General features: G+C 49.2%; 1 protein-coding gene across 4 annotated transcripts in view; it reads left to right on the forward strand.

Annotated features, from left to right (window-relative positions):
- The window catches only part of LOC110510278 (cell adhesion molecule 2), a 763,418-nt gene that overhangs the window by 637,016 nt on the left and 116,402 nt on the right, over positions 1-10,000 (forward strand). For all 4 annotated transcript variants that reach the window (XM_036967531.2, XM_036967528.2, XM_036967529.2 and 1 more), the window contains 3 exons: positions 9,409-9,570; positions 9,669-9,759; positions 9,888-10,000. The exon at positions 9,888-10,000 is cut by the window's right edge and continues 66 nt beyond it. In XM_036967531.2, coding sequence (XP_036823426.1) covers positions 9,409-9,570; positions 9,669-9,759; positions 9,888-10,000 — 366 coding nt within the window. The remainder of the gene's footprint in view (positions 1-9,408; positions 9,571-9,668; positions 9,760-9,887) is intronic.

A 10,000-nucleotide genomic window follows, 5' to 3' on the forward strand; every position in this document is an offset into this window, starting at 1 on the left:
GTGTGGGTCAGGGCTCCACATACAGAGGAAGGTCTGTGTGGGTCAGGGCTCCACATACAGAGGAAGGTCTGTGTGGGTCAGGGCTCCACATACAGAGGAAGGTCTGTGTGGGTCAGGGCTCCACATACAGAGGAAAGTCTGTGTTGGTCAGGGCTCCACATACAGAGGAAGGTCTGTGTGGGTCAGGGCTCCACATACAGAGGAAGGTCTGTGTGGGTCAGGGCTCCACATACAGAGGAAGGTCTGTGTGGGTCAGGGCTCCACATACAGAGGAAGGTCCGTGTGGGCCAGGGCTCCACATACAGAGGAATGTCTGTGTGGGTCAGGGCTCCACATACAGAGGAAGGTCTGTGTGGGTCAGGGCTCCACATACAGAGGAAGGTCTGTGTGGGTCAGGGCTCCACATACATAGGAAGGTCTGTGTGGGTCAGGGCTCCACATACAGGGGAAGGTCTGTGTGGGTCAGGGCTCCACATACAGAGGAAGGTCTGTGTGGGTCAGGGCTCCACATACAGAGGAAGGTCTGTGTTGGTCAGGGCTCCACATACAGGGGAAGGTCTGTGTGGGTCAGGGCTCCACATACAGAGGAAGGTCTGTGTGGGTCAGGGCTCCACATACAGAGGAAGGTCTGTGTGGGTCAGGGCTCCACATACAGAGGAAAGTCTGTGTTGGTCAGGGCTCCACATACAGAGGAAGGTCTGTGTGTGTCAGGGCTCCACATACAGAGGAAGGCCTGTGTGGGTCAGGGCTCCACATACAGAGGAATGTATGTGTGGGTCAGGGCTCCACATACAGAGGAAGGTCTGTGTGGGTCAGGGCTCCACATACAGAGGAAGGTCTGTGTGGGTCAGGGCTCCACATACAGAGGAAGGTCTGTGTGGGTCAGGGCTCCACATACAGAGGAAGGTCTGTGTTGGTCAGAGCTCCACATACAGGGGAAGGTCTGTGTGGGTCAGGGCTCCACATACAGAGGAAGGTCTGTTTGGGTCAGGGCTCCACATACAGAGGAAGGTCTGTGTGGGTCAGGGCTCCACATACAGAGGAAGGTCTGTGTTGGTCAGGGCTCCACATACAGGGGAAAGTCTGTGTGGGTCAGGGCTCCACATACAGAGGAAGGTCTGTGTTGGTCAGGGCTCCACACACAGAGGAAGGCCTGTGTGGGTCAGGGCTCCATAAACAGAGGAAGGTCTGTGTGGGTCAGGGCTCCCCATACGCGGGAAGGTCTGTGTGGGTCAGGGTTCCACATACAGAGGAAGGTCTGTGTGGGTCAGGGCTCCACATACAGAGGAAGGTCTGTGGATCCCCAAAGCTGTTTGTTCTTTATGTTGACTATTTACTACACGTGAGCTGCACACATAATCTGTTAGGCAGAGAGAAGACACACAGCTCTCAAACTGCTGGTTGTTGTGTGGAGGAAGGCATTAGGAAAGATGATGCTATCTACTTGGAAATGCTAAGGCAAGAATGGGCATTTAAAACGTTCCAAAGTCTTGGTTGAATATTGGCGATGCACATCCAGTCATCGTGGAATAGTTTAGCTTAAAATTGTAGCATACCACCCTGCATACCACTGCTGGCTGACCAGCCTGTTTTTTGTTTTCGCTGGTGACCAGCTTTCGTAGTGACATTTTATTCCGAAAATGAAAAAGCATTTGGACAAATTTTTGTGCTGTGTTTTCCCTCTAGAACAGTCTAGAAATGACAGCAACTGACAAACAGGAAGGACATGTACTGTACAACCCTGAACTTGACTCATTCCTGTAAAGGAAATACCAGTTTATACTATAGTATATAACAACCAGAACTAATTAGGATGTCTGGTAGCTGCTAGCACAGCCTGAGGATAGGAGAGGACGGGAGGAGAGGAGAGGATAGGAGAGGAGAGGAGAAGAGAGGAGAGGAGAGGAGAGGAGAGGTGAGGTGAGGAGAGGAGATGGGAGGGGCCGGGAGGGGACAGGAGGAGGAGAGGAGAGGAGACGGGGGGAAGAGAAGAGGAGAGGAGAGGATGGGAAGAGAGGAGAGGACAGGAGGAGAAGAGAAGAGGAGAGGAGAGGAGAGGAGAGGACAGGACAGGACAGGAGTAGGAGAGGAGAGGGGGGACAGGAGGAGAAGAGGTGAGGGGGGACAGGAGGAGAAGAGGAGAGGAGAGGACAGGAGGAGGAGAGGAGAGGGGGGGACAGGAGGAGAAGAGGAGAGAAGAGGAGAGGAGGCGGGAGAGGAGAGGAGAGGAGAGGAGAGGAGAGGAGAGGAGAGGAGAGTTTATAGCGGATGTTTATCATCACCAGTGAAAACGGGACTATTCCAGCCAGCTTGTGTCAGAGGGTGTGATGGATGTTTGGAGTGTCTGGTAGTATACTATATAGTATACTATATAGGGAATATTTTGGGAATAATCTGCCATTTGGGACGGACTCTGTGTAATAAAAGAAGAAATCAAACTATGAGGGATGACCGGCTCACAGAAGCTGAATCATCAGTGTGTGTATGTGTGTAATAGCATCTATCAGCTGTCTTTTCTGAATGGTCAAACCCTCTCTAGAATGGTCAAACCCTCTCTGGAATGGTCAAACCCTCTCTAGAATGGTCAAACCCTCTCTAGAATGAATGGTCAAACCCTGTCTAGAATGAATGGTCAAGCCCTCTCTAGAATGGTCAAACTCTCTCTAGAATGGTCAAACCCTCTCTAGAATAGTCAAACCCTCTCTAGAATGGTCAAACCCTCTCTAGAATAGTCAAATCCTCTCTGGAATGGTCAAACCCTCTCTAGAATGGTCAAACCCTCTCTAGAATAGTCAAATCCTCTCTGGAATGGTCAAACCCTCTCTAGAATGGTCAAACCCTCTCTAGAATGGTCAAACCCTCTCTAGAATAGTCAAATCCTCTCTGGAATGGTCGAACCCTCTCTAGAATGGTCAAACCCTCTCTAGAATGGTCAAATCCTCCCTGGAATGGTCAAACCCTCCCTAGAATGGTCAAACCCTCTCTGGAATGGTCAAACCCTGTCTAGAATGAATGGTCAAGCCCTCTCTAGAATGGTCAAACCCTCTCTAGAATAGTCAAATCCTCTCTGGAATGGTCAAACCCTCTCTGGAATGGTCAAACCCTCTCTAGAATAGTCAAGCCCTCTCTGGAATGGTCAAACCCTCTCTAGAATGGTCAAATCCTCTCTGGAATGGTCAAACCCTCCCTAGAATGGTCAAACCCTCTCTGGAATGGTCAAACCCTCATTGGAATGGTCAAACCTTCTCTAGAATGGTCAAACCCTCTCTAGAATAGTCAAACCCTCTCTAGAATGGTCGAACCCTCTCTGGAATGGTCAAACCCTCTCTGGAATGGTCAAACCCTCTCTGTAATAGTCAAACCCTGTCTGGAATGGTCAAATCCTCTCTGAAATGGTCAAACCCTCTCTAGAATGGTCAAACCCTCTCTAGAATGGTCAAACCCTCCCTGGAATAGTCAAACCCTCTCTAGAATGGTCCAACCCTCTCTAGAATGAATGGTCAAACCCTCTCTAGAATGAATGGTCAAACCCTCTCTAGAATGAATGGTCAAACCCTCTCTAGAATGGTCAAACCCTCTCTAGAATGGTCAAACCCTCCCTAGAATGGTCAAACCCTCTCTAGAATGGCCAAACCCTCTCTAGAATGGTCAAATCCTCCCTGGAATGGTCAAACCCTCCCTAGAATGGTCAAACCCTCCCTAGAATGGTCAAACCCTCTCTAGAATGGTCAAACCCTCTCTAGAATGGTCAAACCCTCTCTAGCATGGTCAAACCCTCTCTAGAATGGTCAAACCCTCTCTAGCATGGTCAAACCCTCCCTAGAATGGTCAAACCCTCTCTAGCATGGTCAAACCCTCTCTAGCATGGTCAAACCCTCTCTAGCATGGTCAAACCCTCTCTAGAATTGTCAAACCCTCTCTAGCATGGTCAAACCCTCCCTAGAATGGTCAAACCCTCTCTAGCATGATCAAACCCTCTCTAGAATGGTCAAACACTCTCTAGCATGGTCAAACCCTCTCTAGCATGGTCAAACCCTCTCTAGAATGGTCAAACCCTCTCTAGAATGGTCAAACCCTCCCTAGAATGGTCAAACCCTCTCTAGCATGGTCAAACCCTCTCTAGAATGGTCAAACCCTCTCTGTACATTGAAGGTACCGCCACATTATCACAGACTAATCACATCTGCTTTTTTGGTAACTAATTCTGCGGACAAAATTATATTTCTAACTTCTATACTTTGGAAGATAAACAGCTAATGTTGGTTACCTGTATAATAAAACAATAATCAATAAACAAAGCAATTTATCTGAAAAGTTATTTTTTGTTTACAGAGATCAAATTGACTGTAGTTCTATATTTACATTGAGTATGTTTGGATTCAATAGTCTGGCATGGTTGGTTGAAAAGTTAACTTAGTCTGGAGAAAAGCACACGCCACACACACACACACACACACCCACCCTGCTGTGAGGTCTCATACATAAAGAAGATCGACAGAAGGGTTGTTTTCTTATTTCAGTTTAATTGTTTGTGTTTTTGTTTGGCATATCTTTCCTCCTCTCCTCTCCTCTCCTCTCCTCTCCTCTCCTCTCCTCTCCTCTCCTCTCCTCTCCTCTCCTCTCCCCTCCCCTCCCCGCCCCGCCCCTCCTCTCCTCCTCTCCCCCCCTCCTCTCCTAGCCTCTCCCCTCCTCTCCCCTCCTCTCCCCTCCCCTCCCCTCCTCTCCTCGCCCCTCCCCCCCCCTCCTCGCCCCTCCTCCACCCTCCCCTCTCCTCCTCTCCCCTCCCCTCCTCTCCTCCCCTCCCCGCTCCTCGCCCCTCCTCTCCTCCCCGCCCCGCCTCCTCTCCCCCCCGCCCCTCCTCTCCTCCCCGCCCCTCCTCTCCTCCTCTCCCCTCCCCTCCTCTCCTCTCCCCTCCGCCTCCCCTCCTCTCCCCTCCGCCTCCCCTCCTCTCCCCTCCCCTCCCCTCCTCTCCTCCTCCCTCCTCTTTCTCGCTGGTAAAAAGCTTCAGAAAGTGCTAGTGTGTGAACGGCATATACAAACACAAACAAATAAACACAGACACAGACACACACACTGGCTAGCTGACTGACTGGCTGACTGGCTAGCTGACTGGCTGACTGACTGACTGACTGACTGGCTGACTGACTGACTGGCTGACTGACTTACTGAATAGATGACTAGCTGACTGAATGACTGGCAGACTGGCTCGGTGAATGACTAGCTGACTGAATGACTGGCAGACTGGCTCAGTGAATGACTAGCTGACTGACTGGCTGGCAGACTGGCTCGGTGAATGACTAGCTGACTGACTGGCTGACTAATTAGCTGACTGACTGGCTGACTAGCTGACTGGCTGATTTACTGACTGACTGAATAGCTGACTAGCTGACTGGCTGATTTACTGACTGACTGACAGGCTGACTAGCTGACTGGCTGATTTACTGACTGACTGAATAGCTGACTAGCTGACTGGCTGATTAACTGACTGACTGAATAGCTGACTAACTGTCTGACAGAATGACTGGCAGAATGGCGTTTTTTACATTTATTTGTGCATACTGAATGAATTGTTTACTTCCCCCACCCTCTCCCCCCACCGCCCTCTCTCCTCTCTCCCTCTCTCCTCTCTCCCTCCTTCCCTACCTCCCTCTCTCCTCTCTCCCTCCTTCCCTTCTCTTCCCCACCTCCCTCTCTCCTCTCATCCCCTCTCCTTTCCTCCCCCTATCCTTTCCTCTTTCCTCTCCTCCCTATCCTCTCCTCCCTGTTCTCCATCCCTCCTTCCATTCCCCGCACCTCTCCTCACACTCTCCTCCATGCTTCCCCAACCTCCCGCACTCCTCCCTCCTTCCCCTATCTCCCTCTCTCCTCCCTCCTTCCCCTACCTCCCTCTCTCCTCCCTCCTTCCCCTACCTCCCTCTCTCCTCCATGCTTCCCCTACCTCCCTCTCCTCTCCTCCCTCCTTCCCCCACCTCCCTCTCTCCTCCCCCCTTCCTCCTCTCTCTTGCTCATTTGCTTCTCTAAATCATCTGTTCTGCATGCTCAGTCACTTCCTGTTTCAGCTCAGAGCCCTCCTCCCCCTGGAGACCAGGTAATTGACAGCTCTGCTGCGTTAGCAATGACTGGACAGAGGAGAGAGGATACAATTGGCTGAAGGAGAGAAGGGAGAAACGAGAGAGAAAGAGAGAGAGAGAGAGAGAGAGGGGAGCATTCAATCAAAAGTTAGGACACCAGCGGGAGGTTTGTACAAAGTCAGATCCTAACTCTCAGAGCCAGCTGGCGTTATGGTAGTGGGCATGCTCAATATATTCAGAGATATAGGACTCTGATCATAGTGCTCTATATAGGGAACAGAGTCACATTGGTAATGCAGACACAATCTTCATTTACATAGGACAGGATTGGGCTTGGTCTGGGAGCTGGCTTGGTGAGGAGGGGGGTTCTTTTCTCTGAGCAATTATACCTGAACTGTTTCTGTCTTTCTCTATGTGTCTCTGTCTCTGTGTGTCTCTGTGTCGGTCTGTCTCTGTGTCTGTCTCTGTCTCTGTGTCTGTCTGTCTGTCTGTCTGTGTCTGTCTCTGTGTCTCTGTCTCTGTGTCTGTCTCTGTCTCTGTGTTGGTCTCTGTGTCGGTCTCTGTGTCGGTCTCTGTGTCGGTCTCTGTGTCGGTCTCTGTGTCGGTCTGTCTCTGTGTCGGTCTGTCTCTGTGTCGGTCTGTCTCTGTGTCGGTCTGTCTCTGTCTCTGTGTCTGTCTGTCTCTCCTCAAGTCGACCCCATCCCTCTTTCACTTCTTCTCTGAGTTAATCCCCAGTCCTCCCTCCCTCCCATCCATCCTATCCCTCTGTCCTCAGGGGGTATGCATATGGTGTACAGTATGGCCTGTCAGTGGGGTGTCATGTACTCCCCCCCCCCCCCACCCCCCCCCCACCCCCCATGCCTCCTCTTCTCCACTCCATCTCTTCATTACCAAAGAAATTCATCTCAAAATTCAGGTGAAAAAGATAATTATAATTGATGGACATTTTTTAAAGGGGTTGACACGTTTTTCATACGGGGGAAAAAAATCTAGTACAGAATTGTCTAAGTGGGACAAAACTCCAAAAAAGCCAATTTAAAAAAAGATAAACTGTGATCGCCGGTCGTGGTACAAAAATAAGTCATATTTTTAAATGCATTTAACTGTGTTACGTTTACCTTCAACTACACCACTGCTCAAATACACTTACAAACGTCTTCTGTAACAGAAGGGATCAAATTAAGATCCTACATCTGTACCACTGCTCAGGCAGAACATTCATTACTAAAACTGTGAGGGGGGGGGGGGCGGTGCTTGTGTGTGTGTGATTGAATGTGTGTGTGTGTGTGAATGTGTATGTGAATGTGAATGAGTGTGAGTGTGTGTGTGTGTGTGTGTGTGTGTGTGTGATTCACACATCACTGAGGATTTGCAGAGAGACAGAGAGAGAGGGGGGGAGAGAGAGAGCAAGACAGGGAGAAAGAGAGACAGAGACAGACAGAGTGAGAAAGGGAGAAAGAGAGACAGAGATAGAAAGAGACAGAGAGAGAGAGAGAGACAGGGAGAAAGAGAAAGAGAGAGAGAGAGAGAGAAAGAGAAAGGGAGAGAGACGGAGAGAGAGATAGAAAGAGTGAGAAAGAGAAAGAGAGAGAGAGAAAGAGAGAGAGAGAGAGAGAGAGAGAGAGAGAGAGGAGAGAGAGGAGAGAGAGGGAACAAAATAGCAAGTTCTCGGTCTGACTCTAAGACAACTTTTGGACATGTCTGTTCAACCATAGTCTGTTTAGGAACAACAGAAAGAAAATCAATATCACACACATTTCCCTGATTCATACACACACACACACACACACACACACACACACACACACACACACACACACACACACACACACACACACACACACACACACACACACACACACACACACATCCCATGGTGTTGTGTTGTGTGTTTGGGGAGCTGTCAGTTGAATGTTTTCAGAGTTTCACCACAGAGAACAGGGAGATGCTGTGTGTTTTTCTGTGTCTGAGTGCTCTGGGCCAGATTCAGTCTGTGGTTGTCTGACAACATTCTCTCACAGTCTCACTTCAGAATTGTATGTTTTTGCACTTTTCTCTAAACGTCAAATGTCAAAGTTACATCAAACGTCAAATTTTCGATGTTAATCGTTCAACTTTACATTTAGGTATTCATTCTGAAGGGTTAAGGTCAGGGTTACGGTAAGGGTTACGGTAAGGGTTACGGTAAGGGTTAAGTTAAGGGTTAAGGTCAGGGTTAAGGTCAGGGTTAAGGTAAGGGTTACGGTAAGGGTTAAGTTAAGGGTTAAGGTCAGGGTTAAGGTAAGGGTTAAGGTCAGGGTTAAGGTAAGGGTTAAGGTAAGGGTTAAGGTCAGGGTTAAGGTAAGGGTTAAGGTAAGGGTTAAGGTCAGGGTTAAGGTCAGGGTTAAGGTCAGGGTTAAGGTCAGGGTTAAGGTCAGGGTTAAGGTCAGGGTTAAGGTAAGGGTTACGGTAAGGGTTAAGTTAAGGGTTAAGGTCAGGGTTAAGGTAAGGGTTAAGGTCAGGGTTAAGGTAAGGGTTACGGTAAGGGTTACGGTAAGGGTTAAGTTAAGGGTTAAGGTCAGGGTTAAGGTAAGGGTTAAGGTAAGGGTTAAGGTCAGGGTTAAGGTAAGGGTTAAGGTAAGGGTTAAGGTCAGGGTTAAGGTCAGGGTTAAGGTCAGGGTTAAGGTCAGGGTTAAGGTCAGGGTTAAGGTCAGGGTTAAGGTAAGGGTTAAGGTCAGGGTTAAGGTCAGGGTTACGGTAAGGGTTACGGTAAGGGTTACGGTAAGGGTTAAGGTAAGGGTTAAGGTCAGGGTTAGGGTAAGGGTTAAGGTAAGGGTTAAGGTTAAGGTAAGGGTTAAGGTCAGGGTTAAATTAAAGGTTAAATTAAGGCTTAAATTAAGGGTTAAGGTAAGGGTTAAAAAAAAAAATTAAACACTGAGATTGCACACGTGACCTTGGGATTACACCCATCCATCATCCAAGTCCACAACACCACAGCTAAACCCAAGCCTACTGGATGGTAGTAGTACTCACTGTTGCCCCTAGGGGCCGGTGTTGAAGGTCCCGACGTCCTCAGGTCTGGCTGCGATCTGGCTGTGTCTGAAGCATTAAAACTGAATATGAATCCCTCAGTGAATGTCTCCTTTGAGATAGTACTGCAATGCTTTACGGAAAATAAAGTGGCATCGCCGAATTATGATTGTTTTATGACGGACTCGACACTAATTCGTGATGAGGTAGCTCTACCCGCGACTTAAAAACCAGTGTCACCCTTTGACCCCAAGAGAGAAACTCTTGTGTTGGTTTCCTGAGGCCCAGGATTCCAACCTGTGACCATGTTGATGTTTTAACCCACCAGGTGCCAAGGAGGTGAATGCCAGTGGAAAGACCTTCACAGTGACCAGTTCTCTACAGCTGCTAGTAGACCGGGACGATGATGGGGCAGCGTACACCTGTAAAGTAGACCATGTCGCCCTGTTACAGACACCACAACAGACTACCGAAGTATTGGAGGTGCACTGTGAGTATCTCACACACACACACACACACACAAACACACACACACACACACACACACACACACACACACACACGTTCTTAACCTCCCTCTCTCTCTAGATGCTCCTCGTGTGGCGATCACCAATTCGTTGACGTTCCCTCAGGAGGGTCAATACTTGAAGCTGGAGTGTGTATCCAAAGGAAACCCATCGTAAGTCAACACACACACACACACACACACACACACACACACATCCGTGAAGAACGTATGAACCCTACAAGGTCACGTCTGAGGTGTGTCTCTCCTGACCCCCCCCCCCCCCCCCCTACCGATGCCAGGCCAGACCCTGTGATGTGGACTAAGGATGGAGGAGAACTTCCAGATTTGGAGCGTATGATTGTAGAGGGAAGAGAGCTCACCTTCACCACCTTGAACAAAACAGATAACGGAA

This window comes from Oncorhynchus mykiss, chromosome 29 (genome assembly GCF_057628025.1).
Source record: "Oncorhynchus mykiss isolate SJ-2025 chromosome 29, ASM5762802v1, whole genome shotgun sequence".
Classification (NCBI taxonomy): domain Eukaryota; kingdom Metazoa; phylum Chordata; class Actinopteri; order Salmoniformes; family Salmonidae; genus Oncorhynchus; species Oncorhynchus mykiss.